Source organism: Chiloscyllium plagiosum, unplaced genomic scaffold, assembly GCF_037043375.1.
Source record: "Chiloscyllium plagiosum isolate Xiang-an unplaced genomic scaffold, Cpla_swu_hap1 HiC_scaffold_7, whole genome shotgun sequence".
In the NCBI taxonomy this organism is placed as follows: Eukaryota; Metazoa; Chordata; class Chondrichthyes; order Orectolobiformes; family Hemiscylliidae; genus Chiloscyllium; species Chiloscyllium plagiosum.
Genome location: NW_028270145.1, coordinates 8438342 through 8461959, shown reverse-complemented (window position 1 = coordinate 8461959; position 23618 = coordinate 8438342). Strand labels below are relative to the sequence as shown.

Sequence of the window (23618 nt, the reverse complement as noted above, 5' to 3'; positions counted from 1 at the left end):
TTGGGACATGACATTAAAATATCTAATTAATAGTTAGTAGAGTCAGCTCAAGACAGGAGACTATTGTAACAGATGGAATAGCTAAATATCTATCATGATAGGTTAGTAGTGAGGTACTTTGATTAATATAGTTGGACTTGCTGATAAGCTAACAGAAACATGATCAAAAATATTAAAATCCACAGACCCTGAGGTCCGTGGGCATTCGAGAATCAGCGTTCTCAGTGTCATGGTTTTTTGTTTGCAAATAAAAGACCTACTTCTTGAAGAACTCTCTGCGTCTCCTGGTGGTTCTCTATATTGTCTCCACAACACTATGTCCTTTAGTACTTGCCCAAGTCAGTCAGTAGTGGTGCTATTGAGCTATTCTTGGTGCAATAAATCACAGTCCACCCTCCAGACTATGTTCTGTGCCCTTGCCACTGTGCTTCCTCAAAGTGAAGTCAAACATGAGGGGGTACTGATTCAGCAACTCAGAGGAGGCAGGGCAGTAGGTGCTAATAAGGAGGTTTCCTTCCTATGTTTCACCTAATGCGATGAGATTCCATGGTGTCCTGAGTCAATTTTGAGATCTCTGAAGACAATTCCCTACTGATTATACAGTATACTGTCAGGTCTGTTGGCTCTGTCTTGACAGTAGGCAGGGCATACCTAAGGATGGTAAAGGTGGTGTCTGGGACATTGTCATATTCATCTAATCATACCGTTCAGACCATGTTAGGCTGTATTTTGACTAATCTGTGGAGCAGCTTGCTCACTTTGACACAAATCTCCAGATGCTGGTAAGGAAGATCTTTCCGGTGCCGAGTCAATGTTGGGTGGTCAATATGGTTTTAATTCTTCTTGGACTGTCTGGAAGTCACTCATTCCTCATCAGTCTCCAGGCTCCTGGCCTGGCGTGTGATGAAATTTCTGAACATACATCTATCACTCAGCCTTGTGGATGCACCTCAGTAAGAAGTCACTCTGGCCAACATGCAAAAATTCAAAAACCTCAAGCTCAGATTTTTGCCACTTGTGATACCTTCTGCAAATGTGGTCTGAGTCATCAGTAATATCCACAAATTCCCACAAACATCAGAATATGCGTTTCACATGATTGAGTTGACTCACCTTGCCTTACTTATACTTCACTTCTGTTAAATTTATTTTGTTTTGGCTTGATTATATTAGTTTTGACTTGGCCTTACCTTAATTAAGCTTAGAAACACAGTATTGATAAATTTTACCAGTGCTGATAAATCCGACCAATATTTTACACATGTTGCACGTGTTATTAGTTGAATTAAACCTTAATTAAAGCAGTACTTTTCCTCAAATACTGAATTCCTAGATGAATCTAAATAGCTACTCATTTGATATCTGTCTCACTGAGGCACAGTTTCCTGACCATGTTTCTTGAATCACTACGTTGAACCCGCATAAGACACTGGTTCAGATTCAATTATCATTTTGTACCTAATTCTGGGTACTGCACTTTAACACGAACGTGAATACATTAGAGAGAATACAGAAAAAAAATCACAAGCATAGTTCTAGGGAATGAGGAACATCGGTCACAAAGGGAGGTTGGATAACTTAGGACCATTTTCCTTGGAGAAAGGAATATTGAGAGGAAATTTAACAGAGGTATTCAAAATCATGATGACCCTGCACAGACTACAGAGGGAGAAACCTCCCAATCAAGAATAAGGAAGGGGACATGAATTTAAAGCAATTGGTAAAAGAAAACAAAAGCAACATGAAAGAAAACGGTTGCATGCAACGAGTGGTTAAAGTATGGAATGCACTGCTTAAGACTGTGCTGGATGCAGATTTTCAACTAAAATATTCATAACAGAATTTGACTGCGAACTGAAAAGGATGAGTGGGCAGGAGTATGGGAAGAAGGTGAGAAAAGGGGATGAAATGGATTCCTCAGCTAGAAAGCATATCAAGGCACAATGAGCCAAATGGCTTCCTTTTCTTTCATTTGGTTATCATTTCTAAGTAACTTGATTAATATTGCTCAAACTCAATTCTTTTACGGACAGCAGACTTCCATTATCTGACATTCAGGACATCTCCTTGTAGCTGGAGAAGTGTATGGATTTAGAAGTGGGCAGAATATAGCTGTTGTGGTTCATGTGGGAATCAGTGACATAGGCAGAGTGAAGGAAGATTGAGAAATAGGGTTGAAATACCAAAGAAGAAAAATCTCAGAAGAGGACTTGTAAAGAGCAAGCACCCACTGAGTCCAAGTTAGAAAAGACCCTGCAATATTGGTAATCAGGGTCTTCATCCACATGTACAGGAAGGAACAGGTGCAAAAGCCAGGTATGTCGAATGCAATGGCCCTTATTGCCCAGAAGCTGCAACAGTACACCACATTATGTGGGGATTACTTAGGCTGGATGGTCAGTCTGTGAAGCAGAGTGAGGCCAACAGAGAGGATTCAAATTCCTGCACCTGCTGAGGTTACCATGAAAGTTTCTCCTTCTCAACCTCTGCCCTCATCCGATGTGTGGTGACCCTCAGGTTAAACCATCACAAGTAGTCTCTCCCTCTTTAATGAGAGAGCAGCCCTGCGGTCCAGTAGCACAATGGTAGCTAGAGGCCAAGGTGCACCCCCTTCTATGTGAACTCCTTCTGATTCATGCTTTAACATAGTTAAAAAATCATACAGATTATTGTTGAGTGTGGTTCTGGAAAACCATAGCGGGTCAGGCAGCAACTGGGGAGCAGGAGAATCTATGTTTTGGGCATAAGCCCTTCATCAGGAATGAAGTTTGCGGGCCAGGGGGATCGAGAGATAAAGTGGAGGGGGGGAAATAGCTGAAAATGCAATAGATAGATGAAGGGCGGGGGGGAAATGAGGAAACTGGTGAAATTCACATTGATCCCAAGATTGTAGGGTCCCAACATGGAAGATGAGGTGTTTTCCCTCCAGGAGTCGGGTGGTTAGGGTTTGGCAATGGAGGAGGACCTGCAAGTCCTTGGCGGAGTGGGAGAGGGAGTTAAAGTGTTCAGCCACAGGGTGGTGGGGTTGGTTGATGCGAGTGTCCCAGAGATGATCTCTAAAACAATCGCACGTTGGCATCTCCTCAATATAGAGGAGACCACATCAGGTGCAATGGATCACTGAGGATGGAGATGTGGCTGTGGTAGCAAATCTGCTTCAGGACGTGGCTGAAGAGCTTCATGGCAGAGGACATGACCTGGGGGGGGGGGGTGCAGTGAGGCAGAGACTCACTGAGATCCTTGTAAATAAGGGAGGAGAACCTATTTAAGTAGGCATCCTTGGAAGAGGCTTTGCAGTAGGATTAAAATCAACTAGGAGAAAGGGGGGCTGCAGATACTGGAAATCAGAGTCAAGAGTATGGTGCTGGAAAAGCACAGCAGGTCAGGCAGCATCCAAGCAGCAGGAGAACTGACGTTTTGGGCATAAGCCTTTCATCAGGAATAAGACTTATGGGCTGGAGGGCTGAGAGATGAAGGGGGTGGGATAGTGGGAAGGTAGCTGAGAATGCAATAGGCAGATGAAGGTGATAGGTCGGAGAGGAGGGTGGAGTGGATTACTATTAAGTTTTAAATCATTCAGAATGAGGTTGCAGGTTCGATTCATAAACTTGTAAATCCTAAAACTTCTTTCAGGTCTCATTCCCAAGATAACATAAGTTTTATAAAAACAATGGTGACATCTCAGCTCAGACAATGCATTAAAGGTGTGAGGTTATAGTCTGTCTGTATCCCAACCTTGACTCAGACTGTTTCCATTTCCAAAGTAGAAATTGATAAAATGTACATGGACTGACTGCCTACAGATTGTGTGCTTTTTGAAAAAAATAAAACGTATCTGCAAATACAAATCTGCAAATACAATCTGCGAATGCAAATTCACCCCACAGGCTATATGAGTGTACGTGTGCATTTGTGTTTGCATGTGAGGGAGAAAGAGAGAGGGAGAGAGAAAAAAAGAGTGAGAGGGTGTGTGTGTGTTTGCGTGTGTACGTGCTTGCTTGATACTGAGTGCATGAATGTAATGGAACATATGCCTGTGAGAGAGTGTGCGCGTGTCTGTGTGAATGTGATCTTTTGTAAGAGTGTGTGTGTACGTTTGCGTGTGAAGTATATAGTGTAGTGAGGTCACCTGTAGTGTGACATGAACCCAAAATCCCGGTTGAGACTCATGGGACACCTGAAGGTGTTGAAGGACACAACACCATACAACCCTGTTATGGCAACCACTGCAAGACATGTCAGAGTGTCGACATGGATACTGCCATTACAAATGGGAACACCACTCACCAGGTGCAAGGCAAGTACTCATACGACTTGGGCAATGTTGTCTATCTCATACACTGCAGGCAAGGCTGCCCCAAGGCATGGTATGTTGCTAAGACCAAGCAGACACTACAACAATGGATGAGTGGACACCACGCAACAATCGCCAGACAGGGATGTTCGCTCCCAGTCTGGGAACACTTCAGTGGTCAAGGACATTCGGTCTTGGATTTTTGGGTGACCATCCTCCAAGATAGACATCGGAATAGACATCTGAGGAGCAAAAGGCTTTTGCCCGAAACGTCGATTTTCCTGCTCCTTGGATGCTGCCTGACCTGCTGTGCTTTTCCAGCACTACTCTAATCTTGACTCTGGTTTCCAGCATCTGCAGTCCTTGGTTTTACCTCAACCAGGATCTTAGGCTCATGCCACACTACACGTGACCCCACTACACTATACATTTCACACACACACACTCACATACAAGCACACATACGCACTCTTACACATGAACACACTCATACAGAGCCTCTTTCATATACAGACTCTCTCTCAGACACAGACACACAAACATGCACATTCCCACACTTACACTCACGTGCACATCATTTCACAGGGATATATTCCGTCACACCCAGGCACACAGTGTCAGGAGAGCACAGACAGACACACACACACACACACACTCTCTCTCTCTCTCTCTCATACACGCATACATGCATGCACACACATATAGCCTGTGGGGTGAATTTGCATTTGCAGATTTTGTATTTGCAGATACATTCTATTTTATTCTTTTCAATAAGCACACAATCTGTAGGCACTTAGTCCATATGACATTTTATCAATTTCTACTTTGGAAATGGAACCAGTCTGACTCAAGATTGACATTCTGGCCCTTGGAGTTGGACAACTGATAACATAGCTCCACCAATGGGGATAAGCTGGAAACAAGAATTGGAGGGGAGTAGATTTCTCAGCAAGTTGTAAGCATGAAGGAAATTATAGAGTTAGGAAGGATTTCAAAACAGGGATAAGTATTTTAAAACTGAAGCATTTCCAATGTAGGTTAACAAGCAGAGCGGTGAATAGTGAACAAGACTTAGTGTGAATTATGTTATTGGCAGCAGATTTTTGGACGGGTTTAAGTTTATAGAGAGTTCAAGGAATGTCTCCATTAAAAAAAAGCATCTTGAAAAACATGAATTTATAAATATGTTTTATGATGTGACATTGCAAGTTACATTTTGGATTATGTGACTCTCAAAAGCTTTAATCTACCTGACTTCCAACACTGCATGATCTTGTCATATATAGTGTCAGCAACATCAATCAGGTACCTTGCTTCATGTATCACCTGTGAACAAAATATAAATGAATGAAAAACATAAAAGGAGAGCAATTCACAAATGTACTTGCAACTTTAAAATTGCACCTCAGTGTGAAACAGAAACCTACCATTATCCAAAGCCTAAAAGCTATAGCAATATTTACAGATTATTTTGTGATGCATTGCTTACTTGGAAAGTTTGTTAACATTTGATACTGTATTCAGAAGTCTCTCTTATCCCCCCGCCGAACTTTCAATATCCAAGGAACCAACTGAGTTTAAAAAGTGCAGCTCAATCTATTAAAGGTAACATAAATGAGCATATTTGCAATCTAATACTTATAATAATGGGAATAAACAATTTTTTTTCTGACTTTGTACTAACCTCCACACTTGCAATACAATACACAGCTAAAATTAGATTTGCAACAGTTATTGCTGTTGTCTGTATAGGGTCTTTCAAGTTCATTAGTAGCTGTTCAAACTTTACATTTTCCCACATTATATTCCATCTGTCACTTCTTGCCCAATCTCAGAGCCTATCTGTGTCTTTTTGCAGCCTCCCCACTTCCTCAACACTACCAATTCCTTCACCCAGCTTCGTGTCATCTGCAAACTTAGCAACCATGCCCTCAGCTCCTTCATCCAGATCGTTAATGTATAACTTGAATAGATGTGGTCTCAATATAGACTCCTGCTGGACTTGGCAAATCACTGACTACCATCCTGAAAAAGAGCCCCCCTTATCCCCACTCATTGCCTCTACCAGTCAGCCAGTCTTATACCAATTCCAGTAACTTGTCCCTAACACTATGGGCTCTTATTCAGCAACCTCCTGTTCAGCACATTGTCAAAGGCCGCTGAAAATATTCCACTGGCTCTTCTTTGGCTAACTTGCTAATTACCTCCTCAAAAATTCCAATAGATTTGTCAGGAATAACTTCCCCTTGATGAAGTCATGCTGAATCAACCTTATTTTACCTGCGGTTCCAAGTATGCCACAATCTCATCCTTAATAATAGATTCTAAAATCTTACCAATGATTGAGGTCAGTTGAAACAGCCTATAATTTTCCACCTTCTGTCTCCCTCCCTTTTTTTTCTAAATACATTTTTATTAAAAAAAGGAATTGTTTTTCTTTTGAACATTACAACAAATACAAAACCAAACAATTCAAACTAATAGTAAAAAACATATCTGCTAATTATATAAATAAAGATTAACTAATAACTAAGCTAAAAAAGAAAACTCTTAACAACAAGAATAATCATAACACAGCTCAGCAAAACAAAGCAATAGCCCTGGATCATCAATCACATAAGATTATACATATTCATATGTTCGTAGTTCCTCCCCTCTGGATACCAGGTTTATTACATAGAATTGCCACGGCTATATAAAGGCTCTTATTAGTATGGTGGACAAATCTGTATCCAGGTAGTGCAAAAGGGCTGCCACGTCTTAGAGAAATTCTCGGTTTTATTGTGCACCATACTCGTAAGAAAGTCCAAGGGGATGTACTCCATGACGCGCTTATGCCAGCCTGCCAGCCCCAGGAGATTTTCCGACACCCATCCTAATAGAATGTTCTTTCTTGCACATAAAGTGAGGATACTGAAAAACACTTTTTTTGTGTGCATCTAATGAAAGTGAATTAACAAAGCCAAGAATAAGAGATACTGGGTCCATCTCTAACTCCATCCCCAAAGCCTTCTCTATTTCGCCTACCACAGCGCTCCTGTATGCCCACAGTCTGTGGCAGGACCAAAGACAATGAGTAAGCGTGCCCATGCTCACTTTACATTTAGGACACTTTGGAGATGCTCCTGCTTTAAATTTAGCAAGGTGGTCTGGGACCCTGTGAAGAATCTTAAATTGCAAGGCGTGGATCCTGTTGCACATCGAGATCCTTCTTCCATTTTCCCGGATAAACTCCCATATTTCAGAAGAGATCTCAACATCCAACTCGCTCTCCCATACTTTACAAAGCCGTTCGGTCTCGTCCGAGGGAACCCCTCCCAACAGATGATAAGCGCTACTAACAGATAATGCACCCTCAGCATTCAACACCCTCTTCTCCATGTTGGACCTATAAAGATCAGTTAATAGTGTGGTCTCTGTTTGTATGAAATTTCTAATTTGAAAGAAACAAAAGAGGTCCCTATTGGGCAATTCATATTTCCAAGCCAACTGGTCAAAAGACATCAATATGTCCCCTTCAAATAAATCACTCTAGCAAGACACGCCCCTAGCTGCCCATAGTTTAAACCCAGAGTCCATCATCCCTGGCTAAAAGCTCAGCATATCGACTATGGGTGTTAAAAATTATCTTTTGGCAATATTGCCCTCACCCTGATGCATTGCCCTCCACGCCTTGACAGTATTGATGACTATTGGGCTATTACAATATTCCTTAACTGTTCTCATTTTGTCTAAGAACACCAGGCTAATGAGGGGGAATCTTGCCTGAGATACTTCGATGTCCAACCAAAGTGAGTGAGTGTCCCCCTGAGCCCAATCATTCACATAAGATAGCAACAAGTTTAACGGATAGTTTTTGATATCTGGGAGGCCCACTCCTCCCGTCTGTAAGGTAACTGCAATTTATTCAATTTAGGGGCCGCTTACAATACCAGAGAAAAGAACTAAACCAGCTGTTCAGTATTCTAAATATTTGCTTAGTAAAAATTAGAGGTAGCATTCACACAGGATACAGCAGGTGGGGCAGAATGTTCATCTTAATGAGAGCTATCCGACCTAACCAAGAGATCGGAAGTGCCTCCCATCTACAAAGATTCTGTTTGATTCTGTCAAATAAATGGGAAAAAATTGGTTTTAAATAGCCAATCAAAAGTAGGAATAATAAATTTACCTCAGTAGAGAAAGCCTTCCTGCAATCATCTAAAGGGGAACCGAGATCCTCCCTCAGGATCACTCTCAGAGACCACCCATGGGTACGGCCTCTGACTTCGCAAAATTGATCATATAACCCAAGAAGCCACCAAATAGATTGATACATTGTATCAGGTGTGGCACTGAGACTGTTGGGTTTGATAAGAAGACAAGAACATCATCTGCATACAATGTGACTTCATCCCCACTTCTGGAGCAGTTATACTGAGATCGCTGCGTATTGCCTCTGCCAGCCATTTTATCACCAATGTGAAAAGCAATGGTAACAAGGGACAGCTCTGTTGACTGCCCCTACAAATATTAAAATTACTTGATCGTATACCATTGATGAGGACTGCAGCAAGAGGATCACTATACAAAACCTCCACCCACCTGATGAAGATCTCTCCCAGGCCAAACTGCTTCAAAGTATGAAAACGTTATGGGCACTGGACCCTGTCAAATACCTTTTCCACATCTAAGGAGATCACCAATCCCTGTACCGATCGCTGTCGACATACTTGGATCATGTTAAGTAATTTCCTGACATTATCCATTGATCTGTGACCTTTTATGAACACCGTCTGGTCGTCCTTAATGATGGAGGACAGTACAGATTCTAGCCTTAATGTCAAAGTCTTGGATAGGATTTTGAAGTCAACGTTCAGGAGTGAAATTGGTCTATAGGAAGCACAGTCCTCCGGGGCCTTCCCTTTCTTAAGAATGATAGAGATGTTCGCCTCTCTTAGAGATGGTGGGAGAAGGCCACGTCTATGTGAGTCATTAAAAAACCAAGCATTGGCCCTGACAACATACTTATAAATTATTTATAGACCCCACTGGACAGCTCATCAGGACCTGGCGCCTTTCCATTCTTGAACAGCCTCACAGCCTTTTGTACCTCTTGCTCTGATAATGGGGCATTGAGGAGAGACTCTTGTTCAGGGGTCACTCCCGGAAGGTCCAATTTCTTAAAACAAGATTCCATCTTAATTTGCCCACTCTCACAGCTTTCAGATTGGTATAATTCAGAGTAAAATTTCTAGAATGCTGCATTAACCCTTTTAGAACCTTTTAGAATGGTAGGTCAAATTTCCAGTGTCGTCTCTGATCAAGGTAATGGCCCTGGGGGAGGAATCTTTTTCCTAGCAAGATATGCTAGGTACTTGCCCGGCTTATCTCCACGCTCAAACAGCCTTTGACTTGTAAATGTAAGCTCTTTCTTGGCTGTCCGTGTGAGCATGGAGTTCAGTGTAGACCGGAGCGCCGTGACCCTCTGCAGTTTAACCACCAAGGGCCTGTCAAAATATGCTTTTTCAGCTACTTCCAGATGCGTCTCGAGCAAGTACTGCTGCTCACCCGTCTGTCACTTATTACTGGCTGAATAGGAAATAACCAACCCCTTAGCATGGGCTTTACCTGTTTCCCAAAGAATGGATGGGCTACTGACCTAGCCTGAAAAAATATATTAAAAAGCCCTGAACACATTAGAAAATAATTCAATAAACTTGCTATCCTTAAGGATGCAGGGGTCGAGTCGCCAGTGTCTCGAGCCTACCACCATATCCTTACTCTTAACCATTCAATACACTAGGGCGTGATCAGAAATAGTGGCTTGCCAATTGTACACGATGCCACCGAGCCCAAATGTGCTGCGGAGGTCAGAAAAGATCAATCCTGGTATGGTATTTATGTGGGTTCAAAAAAAATGTAAAGTCCCTACCAGTAGGGTGAAGCTGCCTCCAAACATCTACCAACCCCAATTCAGCACACAAATCCCTTAATTGTTCAGATCATAAAGAAGATATCGGCAGGCCTTTAGGCCACAGGGACTATGAGACAAATGAAATCCCCTCCTCTGATAATATGTTGAGATGGAAGGTTAACCAGTCTAGAAAGTGCGTCTGTCAAGAATTTAAGGGGGTGGACTGGGAGAGATTAAACATTTAAGAACCCATATTCTTCCCCATGTATTAAAGCTTTAAGGATTACAAATCTCCTGTGTATGTCTTTAATGCATTCTAAGAACTTAAATGGGAGAGTCTTTCTAACTAAAATGGCCATCCCTCTACTCCTCATATTGAAAGATGAAAAATAAACTCAGTCATACCCATTCTGTTGTAGCTTCAAATGCTCTGCATCATCCAAGTGTGTTTCTTGTAATAAGGCAACATCTACCCTCTCCCTTTTAAGACTGGAAAGTACCTTCTTCCTTTTGACAGGTGAATGTCTCCTCTTAATATTCCAGATGCACCACTCAAACACATCCTTCGCCATAATCTTCTATTACATCATTTAGATTCCAGAGAAGAAGAACTTGAAATATATATCACTGAGCTTTAATGCAAAAGAATCCACAACACCCAAAAGGTATACAGACTAAAATAACTCCAGACAACAAATCTGCAAAGCTTACAAAAGTACAACAAAAACAGAAAAACAAAAAAATTGCCAAAGGCACTGATTGGAGGAATTTATCCCTGAGTCAAAGGGGGGTACCTACACATCCCACAACCCTACTAACAATCCCAACCGCCCTCTCAACTCCTACCAGCGAGGGTTGCGCCACATACACTGACGACCCAGTAGAGAAAATAGAACACCCAAAAGCAAGGTTAGTACTATAAACAAGTATACTAAAAATAAACATGTCACCCATCCTTAACATAACTTAGAGATCAAAGATAAATACTCTATCCATCTCGCACATCATTTCATGCAACTTATTACAAGAAAGGAGACTCCACCAAGTCCTTTTTAAGGAAGAGCAAACTCGAACACCTCTGTCCTCTATGCATATTTGGCCATTTGACTTAAGTCAATGTGTCCACAAAGTTCTTCACTTTCTCTGGCGAGTCGAACAAATGTATGGATCCAAAATATTGATCCGAAGCACCGCTGGATACCTTAAAGAATACTGGATCCCAAGCTCTCTCAATCTCCTCTTGACGGCATCGTAGGACTTCCTGTTCCGGACCACTGCTGCCGAGAAGTTTTGTGAAAACATGGCCCTGGAGCTGCCACATACCAATGCCCTTGAATCCCTCCCCTGGGCTGTAGAGGCTTCGATGACTTTCTGTTTGTCTTTATAATGCTGAAAACTCACCACGATAGGGCATGGGTGCTGATCCCCACCTGGCTTTTGTGCCAGATCTGGTGGGCTCTTTCAATTGTTACCCTTCCCTTCTCAACCTCCAAACCAAGGAACTCCAGGAACCATTTCCTGAAGAATTCCAAAAGCCACTCACCATCTGTCCCCTCCGCTATGCCAACAACGTGCAGGTTCTTTCTTCTGCTCCTGTTTTTGAGATCATCTACCAGATCCAACAGACCATGGACCTGTGTTTCTAGGGCTTCAATCTGGCTTTTGGAGGAGTTAGTCTCTGCCTCTATCCCTGCAGTCCGGCACTCATTTGTCCTTTTCCCAGGTCTTGCAACATGGCAGATACAGGAGCGAGGTTCTCCTTGATTTTTTCTTATCTGCCTCCCCAGGACCTCTCAGGATTTGGCCAGCTCCTCAACCAGGGTCTGGTGAGTAAGCAAGCCCACTGCTTCAGAGGGCTGGGCCATGATCCTGGCCCTGGGTGAGCTTCCTCCTTTCTTCAGCATTCTCCAGCTGCAAGAACAAAGGTAAGTTGATTTTTTCAGGTTTCTAGCTCATTTACTGTGTTTTTACTCACAGTAAAGTGTTTGGGATGAGCCCTGGCTCTGTCAGGTCCATGTTGCAGTGCGGAGCCCAGCAAATTCGATCCTAACAGAATGCAGCCATCTTGGATCCCCCTTCCCTCCATTCTTAAACAGAGCTGTTATAGTATCCATTTTCCACTCCTCCCTGACAAGTGCTGCCCCAAAGATCACCACAGCGCCTTTACAATCTCCTCAGCTGACTCCTTCAAAATTCTGGGGTGTAGTCCATCTTGTTCAGGTGACTTAACCACTTCATACCTTTCAGCTTCCCCAGCAACTTCTTCTTAGTGATGGCCACTACATTCACCTCTGACCTGACTCTCTTGAAGTTCTGGTGTGCTATTGGTGTCTTCCACTGTGAAAACTGATGCAAAGTACCTATTCAGTTCCTATGTCATTTTGTTCCCCATTACTATTTCTCCAGACTCATTTATGAGCTGTCCAATGTCCCCTTTCGCCTCTCCCTTACCTTTTATATATCTAGAAAGCGAAAGCTATTAGAATCTTCTTTTATATTACTAGCAAGCTTACACTCATATTTTATCTTCTTCCCACCTTATTGCTTTTTTAGTTGTCCTCTGCTGATTTTTAAGGCTTCCTAATCCTTTGACTTCCTACTAATCATCACAATAGTGTATGCTTTATTTGCTTTTATGCTATCCCTGACTTCCCTGGTCAGCCAGTTTTGCCTCGTCCTCCCCTTAGTATGTTTCTTCTTCTTTAGGATGAATTTCTGCTGTGCCTCAAGAATTATCCCTAGAAACTCCTGCAATTGCTACTCAACCATCTTCCCTCTGAAGCTTCTCTTCCATTCAACTCTGGTAGCTCCTCTCTCATGCCTTTGTAGTTACCTTTACTCGATTAAAATGACATTTCATCTGATTCAAGCTTCTTCATCTCAAACTGCAGGGTGAATTCTCTCACATTATGGTCACTGTTGTCTTGGGATTCTTTCACCTTAAGTTCCCTAATCAAGTCTGCTTCATTAAACATCACCAAATCCAGAACTGCCTATTTCCTAGTGGGCTCCAAGTTGCGCCAAAATACCATCGCAAAGACATTCCACGAATTCCATTTCTTATGATCATCTACGAACCTAATTTTTCCAGTCCACCTGCAAGGCCTCCTCAATGATTATTATAATACTGCCCTTCTTATATGCCTGTCCTAACTCCTATACTCAATGCACTAACCGATGAAAGCAAGCATGCAAAAAGCCTTCTTCACTACTCTCTCTACCTGTGATTCCACTTTCAAGGAGTTATGAATCGAATACCATCTTCATTGTGCATTGCCATGGAACACAATCCCCCAAAACACAAATGCCACTACAAGATAAGGAATGATAGTTCAAAAGAAACATTTACTGTTCATATATTTGCTTTATGTATTAAGTAACAATTACAATACATAAAACTAACACAACTTGCAATATATTCCACTTGTTAAATTAGATTAGATTAGATTAGATTAGATTACTTACAGTGTGGAAACAGGCCCTTCGGCCCAACAAGTCCACACCGACCCGCCGAAGCGCAACCCACCCAGACCCATTCCCCTACATTTACCCCTGCACCTAACACTACTGGCAATTTAGCATGGCCAATTCACCTGACCAGCACATTTTTGGACTGTGGGAGGAAACCGGAGCACCCGGAGGAAACCCACGCAGACACGGGGAGAATGTGCAAACTCCACACAGTCAGTCGCCCGAGGCAGGAATTGAACCCGGGTCTCTGGCGCTGTGAGGCAGCAGTGCTAACCACTGTGCCACCGTGCCACCCTTCAAATTAGCTAGAACAAGATATTTTAAATGGTAGTGAAATTACATGCAGAAATTTTAAGGTATAATAAAATTGATTTGTTTGATGCTTTTAGCAGTACTAAAACTTTTGCTTATCATTAAATGTAATATAAAACAAAAGCTTCTTGCAACATTTAATCCTCAAGCTTTACATCTGTCTGGCACTTTGTACAACATGTATCCATGTGATTACATTAGAAGAACAAATTGTTAGAAAGGATGATAAGATTAGATTCCCTACAGTATGGAAACAGGCCCTTCAGCCCAACAAGTCACACCGACCCACCCCATATTCACCCCTGACTAATGCACCTAATGCTATGTGGCAATTTAGCATGGCCAATGCACCTGACCTGCACATCTTTGGATGGTAGGAGAAAACCAGAGCACTCAGAGACCCCACGCAGACATGGGGAGAATGTGCAAACTCCACACAGATAAGTTGCTCGAGGTGGGAATCAAACCCAGGTGTTATCTGCTATAATGTGCGGTCCGTTAATGTGAATTCATGATTGATGAACTGGGGACATTGTTTTTAATGCACAAACTTTTAAAATATGTTTTGGCTGTAACGCAATTACATCGCCAACACTTTAAGCACCGTTTCTAAAGCGTGATTTTTCTATAATGGGGGTTGCACAAGAACACAACCATCGGGTTATAGAACTACTTGTATTCCCTGTCCTACTCACTGAAAAGTCAGTATTAGACTGGAGGCAGCCTTAAGTTTCAGGTTGAACTCCCACCTTGTGTGGGTCAGAGCAGGAATTGTAAGAAGGGAGAGCATAATGGTCCCAGTAAATTTAATTCATGGACAGTCAAGAGCAAAAGGAGGATGCAAGTAAAAAGGAAATAGGTAGCACTAAGAGACAGTACAACAAGGGGAGTAGATACTGTTTTCTGCAGGTGAGAACATTTGTCCTGAAGGATGTGTTGCTTGTCTGCTTCCAGGGTTAAGGATATCTCGTTTTGGTTGGAGAAGAGGGGGAGTGGAAAGAGAAAGATTCAGTTCACACAGATGACAATATCATAGGCAAAATTTAGAAAAAGAGTCTACTGAGTATGACCAATTAGGGGCTACTGTAAAAAAGACCCTCAAAGGTAATAATCATTGGATTACTACATGAAGCACGGTTAAGTTGTCTTAGGGGAAGTAAGGTCAGAGAGTTGAATGTGTAGCTCAAATGTCCACACAATTTGCAAGCACTCAGACATGTTGTAGATGTTCAAGGACTGCCCACTGTGTCCCCTTACCTGTGTCACTCATTCTGTAAATCTGATGTACTTAGCTTAAGTAGTTTGACTGCCTCCTGGAGCAAAGTTTCTAAGTAACTTTCTCCCTGATTCGTCACATGACCAAAGCTCAGACTGGAGCTCATCAGCTCTGAGCTAAACTTAAGCTGCTGATTCTTATTAAAGATTTGGTTGCTGTGAATTACGTGGGCTATCACTAGCTCTCACATGCTACAGCTACACACATAAACTTTTCTTCTGTCATATATTTTGTATAACTAACTAAGGCTAAAATAATGTCTATTATATTAAATAGTTTAACTGGTAAAGCTGTAAACCTGATTCAGTAAGAATATCTTCAAGGACTTCAGGGTTTCCTGTCAGAAACTAAGGTGGATTGCAGGGAAGGGAACTCTCAAGAACAATTAGAGACAGACAATAAAAGCTTGGGCAGCCAGCAATGCCCAAGTCCCATGCATTGTTTCTTCAAAATGCTTAATATTTTGGCCATTATTTAGAACCAGCTTGTATTACAACTTCTGCACTTTTGATAAGAATGTTTGAATGTTTCAGCATAGACCGGGCATGTGATAAAGGACTAAGGAAACTGTGCATGTGGCGTATCAGTTATTTAGGTGGCCTCAACCTACACTAATTTGTGTATTCTCAGAGGCTAGGACATTAGGCCATGGATTGTCTATAGTTCCAACTTCATCACCCTCTCCTCCCGCACACATCCTCCCCATTCATGTGACTTCCTCCCCACAAGACCTGACCATCAACACTTATTTTTTCCCCAGTTGTTCACGAGTTCCAGGAAGTGATGTGTTGGCAGCAGCCACAGCCTAAGTCATGGTGCTATTGGTCAACAGTTCTGGATGATTAGGACATTGATTCATCACAGAGAGCATATAATAACAGGAAAATGTTTGAAAAACTCAGCAGGTTACACAGCATATGGGAACAAGAAACCAAACTTATGTTTTGCATTGATGGCATCTTACCATTCTTTTGTAATGTTTGTTTGTCCCATTTTTCATGCCCATGTTTCCATCCAGATATTAGTGTTTCCCTTCAGAGTTTGAATGCTTTGTAACCCATGATAACAGTTTGAAGAGATAAAATACCATAACTCTCATTCAGAACATGGAATTGCAACCTGAAGATATGTGAACTGAAATTCCCCAGGTTGACAGAATGAGGACTGAAATTTGAAGTTGGCAGTTTCAGATGAACAGAGAAATGAAATTACAAAAACATACCACCATTATTACCAAAACCTTGTTTGCTTAAATCAATAGTTTCAGCATTTTCATCTTTATCACCTAATCCTAGCAGGTATTTCTGTTCAATACAGATGCTTATTAAGATGGTGGATCTAATGCAGCATTACAGAGGCTCGAATAGGTGCTGCATCTGGTTCTAAATTGATCACAAGCATGTCTGAACTTTTAATAGTGTTGTTATTTCTACCTGATCCTGAAGCTTCCACATAATCCAAAATGTTGGATATGATATGAATGGGGTTAAAACTGATTTGGGTCTTGCAAACTTTTAGATCCCCAGCTCACCTAATGCACAAAAAGAATCAACTTGGAGGGAGATGGGCCAAGTGCAGGCAGGTGGGACTAGTTTAGTTTGGATTTATAGTCAGCATGGAATGTTTGGAATGAAGGGTTTGCATGACTCCGTGACTCTATTTCCCCTATTTATCCTGATAAATTTAATGCTCTTGGGCTTATGAATGAAGAATGGTTGAGGAATGTTCTATAAAGGCTGCTACACCCCTCAGGTGATAGATTTCTGTCAATAATTCAGATAAGAATATAGGAAGTGTGGCTAGTAAGCTTGCGGAAGACACCAAAACTGTGGAATAGCAGACTGTGAGGAAGATGATCTAAGGAGACAAAGGGATTAATTAGGCCAGTGGGCCGAGGAGTGGCAGATGGTGTTTAATTTAGATAAATGCAAGGTGTTGCATTTTGATAAGATGAAAAAGGGCAGGACTTGCACAGTAAATGATAGGGCCATGGAGAATATTGTAGAACAGAGAGACCTAGGGGTTCAGGTATATAGTTCATTATAAGTTGTGTCACAGATAGACAGAATGGTAAAGAAGGCATTTGGAAAGCTTGCTCAGGCCATTGAGTTTAGGAGTTGGGACGTCATGTTGTGATTGTACAAGACACTGGTGAGGCCACTTTTAGGATACTGTATTCAATTCTGGTCACCCTGCTATAGGAAGGATATTTTTAAATTGGAGACAGTGCAGATCCCCACCTACTCATAGCTGCACACAATCAGAATTACAAATCTGAAGTGATTTCCTGATATTTCCAAGATTGACTGCCCACTCAGAACATGCATATGTTTACAATCAACTGTAGTTGAACTCATGTGCAAATTCATATTATCACAATATTTCTTTCCAGAAAGCAGCTAACAGAGATTAATTTTAAACTAACAATAGGCTGGCTCATCTAACATTCTATGTAGGAGACAAGGAATTCAAACATTCTGTTGTTCATTACTTCCATGAGAATACTAGACTGCGATAAGAAATAACACTCTTAGGCTTGGGAATGTTTAACGTTAGACCGAAAAAAATCACAAAATCAAGTGGAAACTAATAAACAAACTTACTTCAAATGCTATTCATTTTGATGTCAAGCTAGAACTTTAGCGAATCACAAGTAATGGAGCAAAGATGTCTGTTTTGTTAAATTAAGTGTACTGAAAGCTACAACTGATATTAATTGATGTCAAAGTTTGTCTTTATTTGTAATGCTGAAAAACTAAATATACAAGAATTCACTTATAAAAATATAATTTTTAGATATATTTAGGCAAACTGCTGAGATACATTCGATACTTCTCAAGTGGGTGGGACTTGAACCTCGGCCATTCTGGTTCAGAGGCGGGAGCACTGGCACCATAGCACATGAGTGCCAATATAGGGCTCATTAAAAATCAACCTGTTCAATCATGTTATGACACACATCTGAAGCAGCTGAAACTTGAACTCGGGTCTTTGGCTCAATGGCTGGGACGCTGTCATCACACAAGGGCCCCCAAATGAACTCAAATTCTACCTTCTGTCCAGGAAGGATTGGAATTCATGTCTCTGGCATATTAGACTGGAATTCCTGCTTAGTAGTCTAGTGACATCGCCATAATATCACCATTCAGCTCAGTTTCAGTTACACTCTGAATTTAATTCACCAAGTAACAATTTTTAAGGAATCCAATAAAGTATGTCTTGATCAATTTGTTATCTTGTATGCAAATGTGCAAGGCAGTTTCTAACACTAAATGTTAGTAAATTATTAATCCATGAGGAAAATTGCAGTTTGCATTGTGTTTAGATAGGACAGTGTGCAATTCTCAATGTAACATCCTGTCCACTTTTGAAGGAAAGGCTCTCCTGTGGTCAAAGAGCTTCTTGAGCGTTCTTGGAGCTACATTTATCTACAGGTGTGAGTATCTGAGTACTCTGAAATGTTGTTGAACATCATGCCAACATCAGAGAACATCTCCACGTCCGAACTTATGAAGGAAAGCATGTCACTGATGAAGGAGCAGGAAAATGTCTAGGCCACTAAATTGAGGAATTCCTGTGGTGATGCTCTGGGGTGACATGATTGACCATCAACAACTGCAACCGTCTTCTTTAGTGGTAGATGTGACTCCAACTAATGAACAGTTTGCCTTCAATTCCCATTGACACCAGTTTTGGTCAGGCTCCTTGATGCCATACTCCATTAAATGCTGCATTTACAGCGCTTGAGTGGCCCTGATGGAACTCAAACAGACTGTCAGCAAGCAAGTTATTCCTTTTCAAATAATACTTAATAGTACTGTAGACAACCTATTCCATCCCTTTGCTGATGATTGAAAGTATACTAATAGGGTAGTAATTTGTCCTGTTTCTTGTATATAGGACATACCTGGGCAAATATCCACAATTTTGGGGACAACAAGTATTAAAGCTGTTCAGTAATGGCATGGCTTGAATGCACACCCCTTTGAGAAGCACAGGCCGACTTTTAAGTAATAAATAATTTAAGCTGTAGTCATTCAGCAGCTTAATTTTTGCTGCACTGCATTTAAATTAGCAGGCATGTATTTCAACAAACAGATGGCAATTAATTATACTTTGTGATTCCTGTATCTATTTTGGGGACTGACATAGCCTTTCCCCAGAAATATTTATATATTCCGGTTGTAGGAATACTGCTAAACAAACTAATATCTTTTGATGCATATGTTTTAGAATTTATAGACTTGACAGGGTTGCTTGTTAAAAAAAAAACTGATTATGAAAGGAAGCACATTTTGTTTGAGTTAATTATTTTCTGGTCACCAGCATTTGTGGGTGTTGTCAAAGTCAGTCTGCAGCTGGCTCACAATATATAGTCCAGAATAGCCCAGGAGGATCACAACCCAGTTGTCCTTTCAGAGAACTTATTTGGCCAGATAGCTGGTTTGTAATGCAGAGTAACACTAACAGTGAGAGTCCAATTCCTGCACTGCCTGAGGTCACTGAGAAGGACTGTCCTTCTCAAGTTCTCCTCTTGCCTCAAGTGTGGTGACCCTCAGCACTAGTCATCTATCAGTATTAAGAGTTGTATTGTCTCTTAAGACTATAGTCACTGCACCTTACACTCAACTCAAAACAGAGTTCAAAGATTTTAGACCATAAACACTACTCTCATCTTTTGAAAGGATTTAGCTACTGCTATTTTCAACACTTCTAGATACATATTAATACCACTTAGAGCCACAGTCTCAGAGATGCACAGCACAGAAACAGACGCTTCAGTCCAACTCCTTCATGCCTACCAGATATCCTAAATTTATCTACTCCCATGTACCAGTATTTGGCCCATATCCCTCTAAACCCTTCCTATTCATATACTCATTCACATGCCATTTAAATGTTGTAATTGTGCCAGCCTCCACCACTTCCTCTGGCAGCTCATTCCATACATGCGCCACTTCTGCGTGAAAAGGCTGACTGTTAGGTCCCTTTTAAATCTTTCCAATCTCATCTTAAACCTATGTCGTCTAATTCCTCCCCCCCCCCAACTACCATGGGAAAAATACCTCGTCTATTTACCCTATCCATGTTCCTCATGATTTTAATAATCTCTATGAGGTCATTTCTCAGCCTCTGACACTCCAGGAAAAACAGCCCCAGCCTATACAACCTCTCCCCATATCTCAAACCCTCCGACCCGAACAACATCCTTGTCAATCTGTTCTGAACCCTTTCAAGTTCCACAACCTCCTTCCTATAAGCACAATGAGCAGAATTGAAAGCATTATTCCAAAAAAAGGCCTAACCAAAGTCCTGTACAGCCGCAACGTGACATATTAACTCCTATACTCGATAAACTGACCAATAAAGGCAAGTAAGCCAAACACCTTCTTCACTATCCTATCTACCTGTGACTCGACTTTCAAGGAACAATGAACTTGCACTCCAAGGTCTCTATGTTCGACAACACTCCCCAGAAGCCCTGCCCTGATTTGCCTTTCCAAAATGCAGCACCTCATATTTATCTAAATTAAACTTCAACTGCCACTCCTCAGCTCATTGTTCTATCTGATCAAAGTCCTGTTGTACTCCGAGGTAACCTTCTTCACTGTCCACTACACCTCCAATCTTGGTGTCATCTGCAAACTTACTAACCATACCTAATGCGTTCACATCCAAATCATTTATGCAAATGATGAAAAGAAATGGACTCAGCAGCTATCCTTGAGGCACACCGCTGGTCACAGGCCTCCAGTCTGAAAAGCAATTCTCCAGCACCATCCTCTGTCTTCTACCTTTGAACCTGTTCTCTATCCAAATTGCTAGTTCTTCCACTATTCCATGTGATCTAATCTTGCTAACCAGTCTACCATGAGGAGCCTTGGCGAATGCCTTACTAAAATCCATATAGGTTATGTCCACCATTCTGCACTCATTAATCCTTTTCATTACCTCTTCAAAAAATACAAATAAATTAGTGAGACACAATTTCCCACACACAAAGCCATGGTGACTAACCATAATCAGTCCTTGCCCTTCCAAATACATGTAAATCCTGTCCCACAGGATTTCCTCGAACAACTTGCTCACCACCGATGTCAGGCTCACTGGTCTATAGTTCACAGGATTTTCTCTACCACCTTTCTTACATAGTAGCACCATGTAGCCAACCTCATCTGTGGCTACTGATGATACAAATATCTCAGCAAGGGGCCCAGCAATCACTGTCCTCACATCTCACAGTGTTCTCGGGTATACCTGATCAGGTCCTGGGGATTTGTCTATCTTTATGAATTTTAAGATATCCAGCACCTTCTCCTCTGTAATATGGACATTTGTCACTATTTAGTTCCCCACATTCTCTATCTTCCATATCCTTTTCCACGGTAAACACTGATGCAAAAGTACTTGTTTAGTATCTCTCCCATCTCCTGCAGTTCCACACATATATGGCCTTGTTCATCTTTCACAGGCCCTATACTCTCCATAGTTACTCTTTTGTCCTTAACCTATTTGTAGAATCCCTTTGGGTTTCCTTAATTCTATTTACCAAAGCTAACTCATGTCTCCTTTTTGCCATCCTGATTTCCCTCTTAAGTACACTTCTACTGCCTTTAGACTCTTCTAGCTATTCACTTGATATCTGTTGTCTATACCTGACATGTACTTCTTTCTTATTCTTGACCAAAACCTCAATTTCTTTCGTTACCCATCATTGCTAGCACCTACCAGCCTTACCTTTCACCCTAACAGGAATATACTGTCCCTGGACTCTTGTTCTCTCAGTTCTGATGGCTTCCCATTTTCCAGCCGTCCCTTTATCTGCAAACGTTTGCCCTCAATTAGCTTTTGAAAGTTCTTGCCTAATACTGTCAAAACTGGCCTTCCTCCAATTTAGAACTTTAGCTTTTAGATCCGGTCTATCCTTTTCCATCACTATTTTAAAACCAATAGAATTATGGTCAAATGCACACCCACTGACACCTCAGTCACCTGCCCTGCCCTGGTTAAGCTTTGCACCTTCACTAGTAGGTACATCCTACTACCCCCAAGGATCTCCTTTTTAAATTTCTACCTAACTTGCTATATTGTCTCCTCTGAATCACATCCTCTTCTCTTCCTATGTCATTAATTCCAATGTGTACAATGACATCCTGCTGGTCCCTCTCCCCTTTGAGAATATTCTCCATCCTCCCTGAAATATCATTGATCCTGGCAACAAAGAGGCAACACACTATTCTGATGTCTTGCTGTTAGTCACAGAAACGTCTGTCTGTGTGTCTGACTAGAGAGACCCCTATCACAATTGATCACTTGACATACCCCTCCTTACAGTAGAGCCAGTCTCGGTACCAGAAACCTGGTTGTCAATGCTACATTCCCCTGAGTTAGGAGACTCCTGCACAACTGCCTCCCTCTCCTACCTTTTCTTGAGGTAGCTCATTCACCCAACTGTATGTTCTATTTATGTCTCTTCCGCCAACTGTCATCCATCACATCTCCAGCTCCTGTAAATTCCTCATTGCCTCTAACTGTCACTCCAACCGATTCATGCAATCTAATAGGATTCACAACCAAAAACATTTCCTGCAGACATAATCATCAGTAATATGGAAACTCTCACTCATCTCCCAAATCTGACAGGAAGAGCACATCAGTCTACTTAAGGCCATCTTTGCATCTCAACAATCCAGACCCAGAAAATATTGCTCTAAAAAACATGAGACCAGACTAACTTAGTAACTATTTTATTTTTAAAGTTTAATCAGGAGACAGATCTCAATAAAACATATAATCAAAACGGAACCCAATCTACTCACTATTGTAGATTTACAAAAATAACAGTACGGTTACACTTTAAAAAGCTACTTAACTGCTCCCCTGCTATGAGCTCTCCCACACAGGTTTCTCCAAGGTCAGCTGTGAATTTCACTGTTTGTTAATTTTTCTTAGACAATTCTGATATCCAGAGATACTTGAAATCAAGCATCAGAACAGTCAGCCGTGCAGATTCACCTCTGGGTCATGTGGCCACTACCTTTGTCTGTCTTTCTCCTTTTTAAAGTGCCATTGAGTTTATTTTTTTTTTGCTAAAGTTCCAAAACAATGCAACATCTTATAAAACAGTAATCACTGCTCCTAGAATTTGAGGAAATTAATTCCAACACTGAAAACACCTCAAAAAACCACTCTCACAGCCACAATTTTATCCTGTCCTCCCCAAAGTGATTTTGAACTTGTAGCATATGGATTTTAGTCTATCTGTATGACTGGGTTTAATTATTCATTTGTCACCTTTTCTGGAGCTGTGATTTTAAACAAGCATGTGTCAGAGAGTAGGTGACAGGGCCTTCTGGAGTGATAATGTA

General features: G+C 41.4%; 1 protein-coding gene across 1 annotated transcript in view; it reads right to left on the bottom strand.

The window, feature by feature from the left end:
- The window catches only part of LOC122551280 (inactive phospholipase C-like protein 1), a 340754-nt gene that overhangs the window by 22543 nt on the left and 294593 nt on the right, over nt 1-23618 (bottom strand). Inside the window, exon 4 of the mRNA XM_043692934.2 lies at nt 5545-5620. Within this exon, the coding sequence (XP_043548869.1) occupies nt 5545-5620 (76 nt within the window). The remainder of the gene's footprint in view (nt 1-5544; nt 5621-23618) is intronic.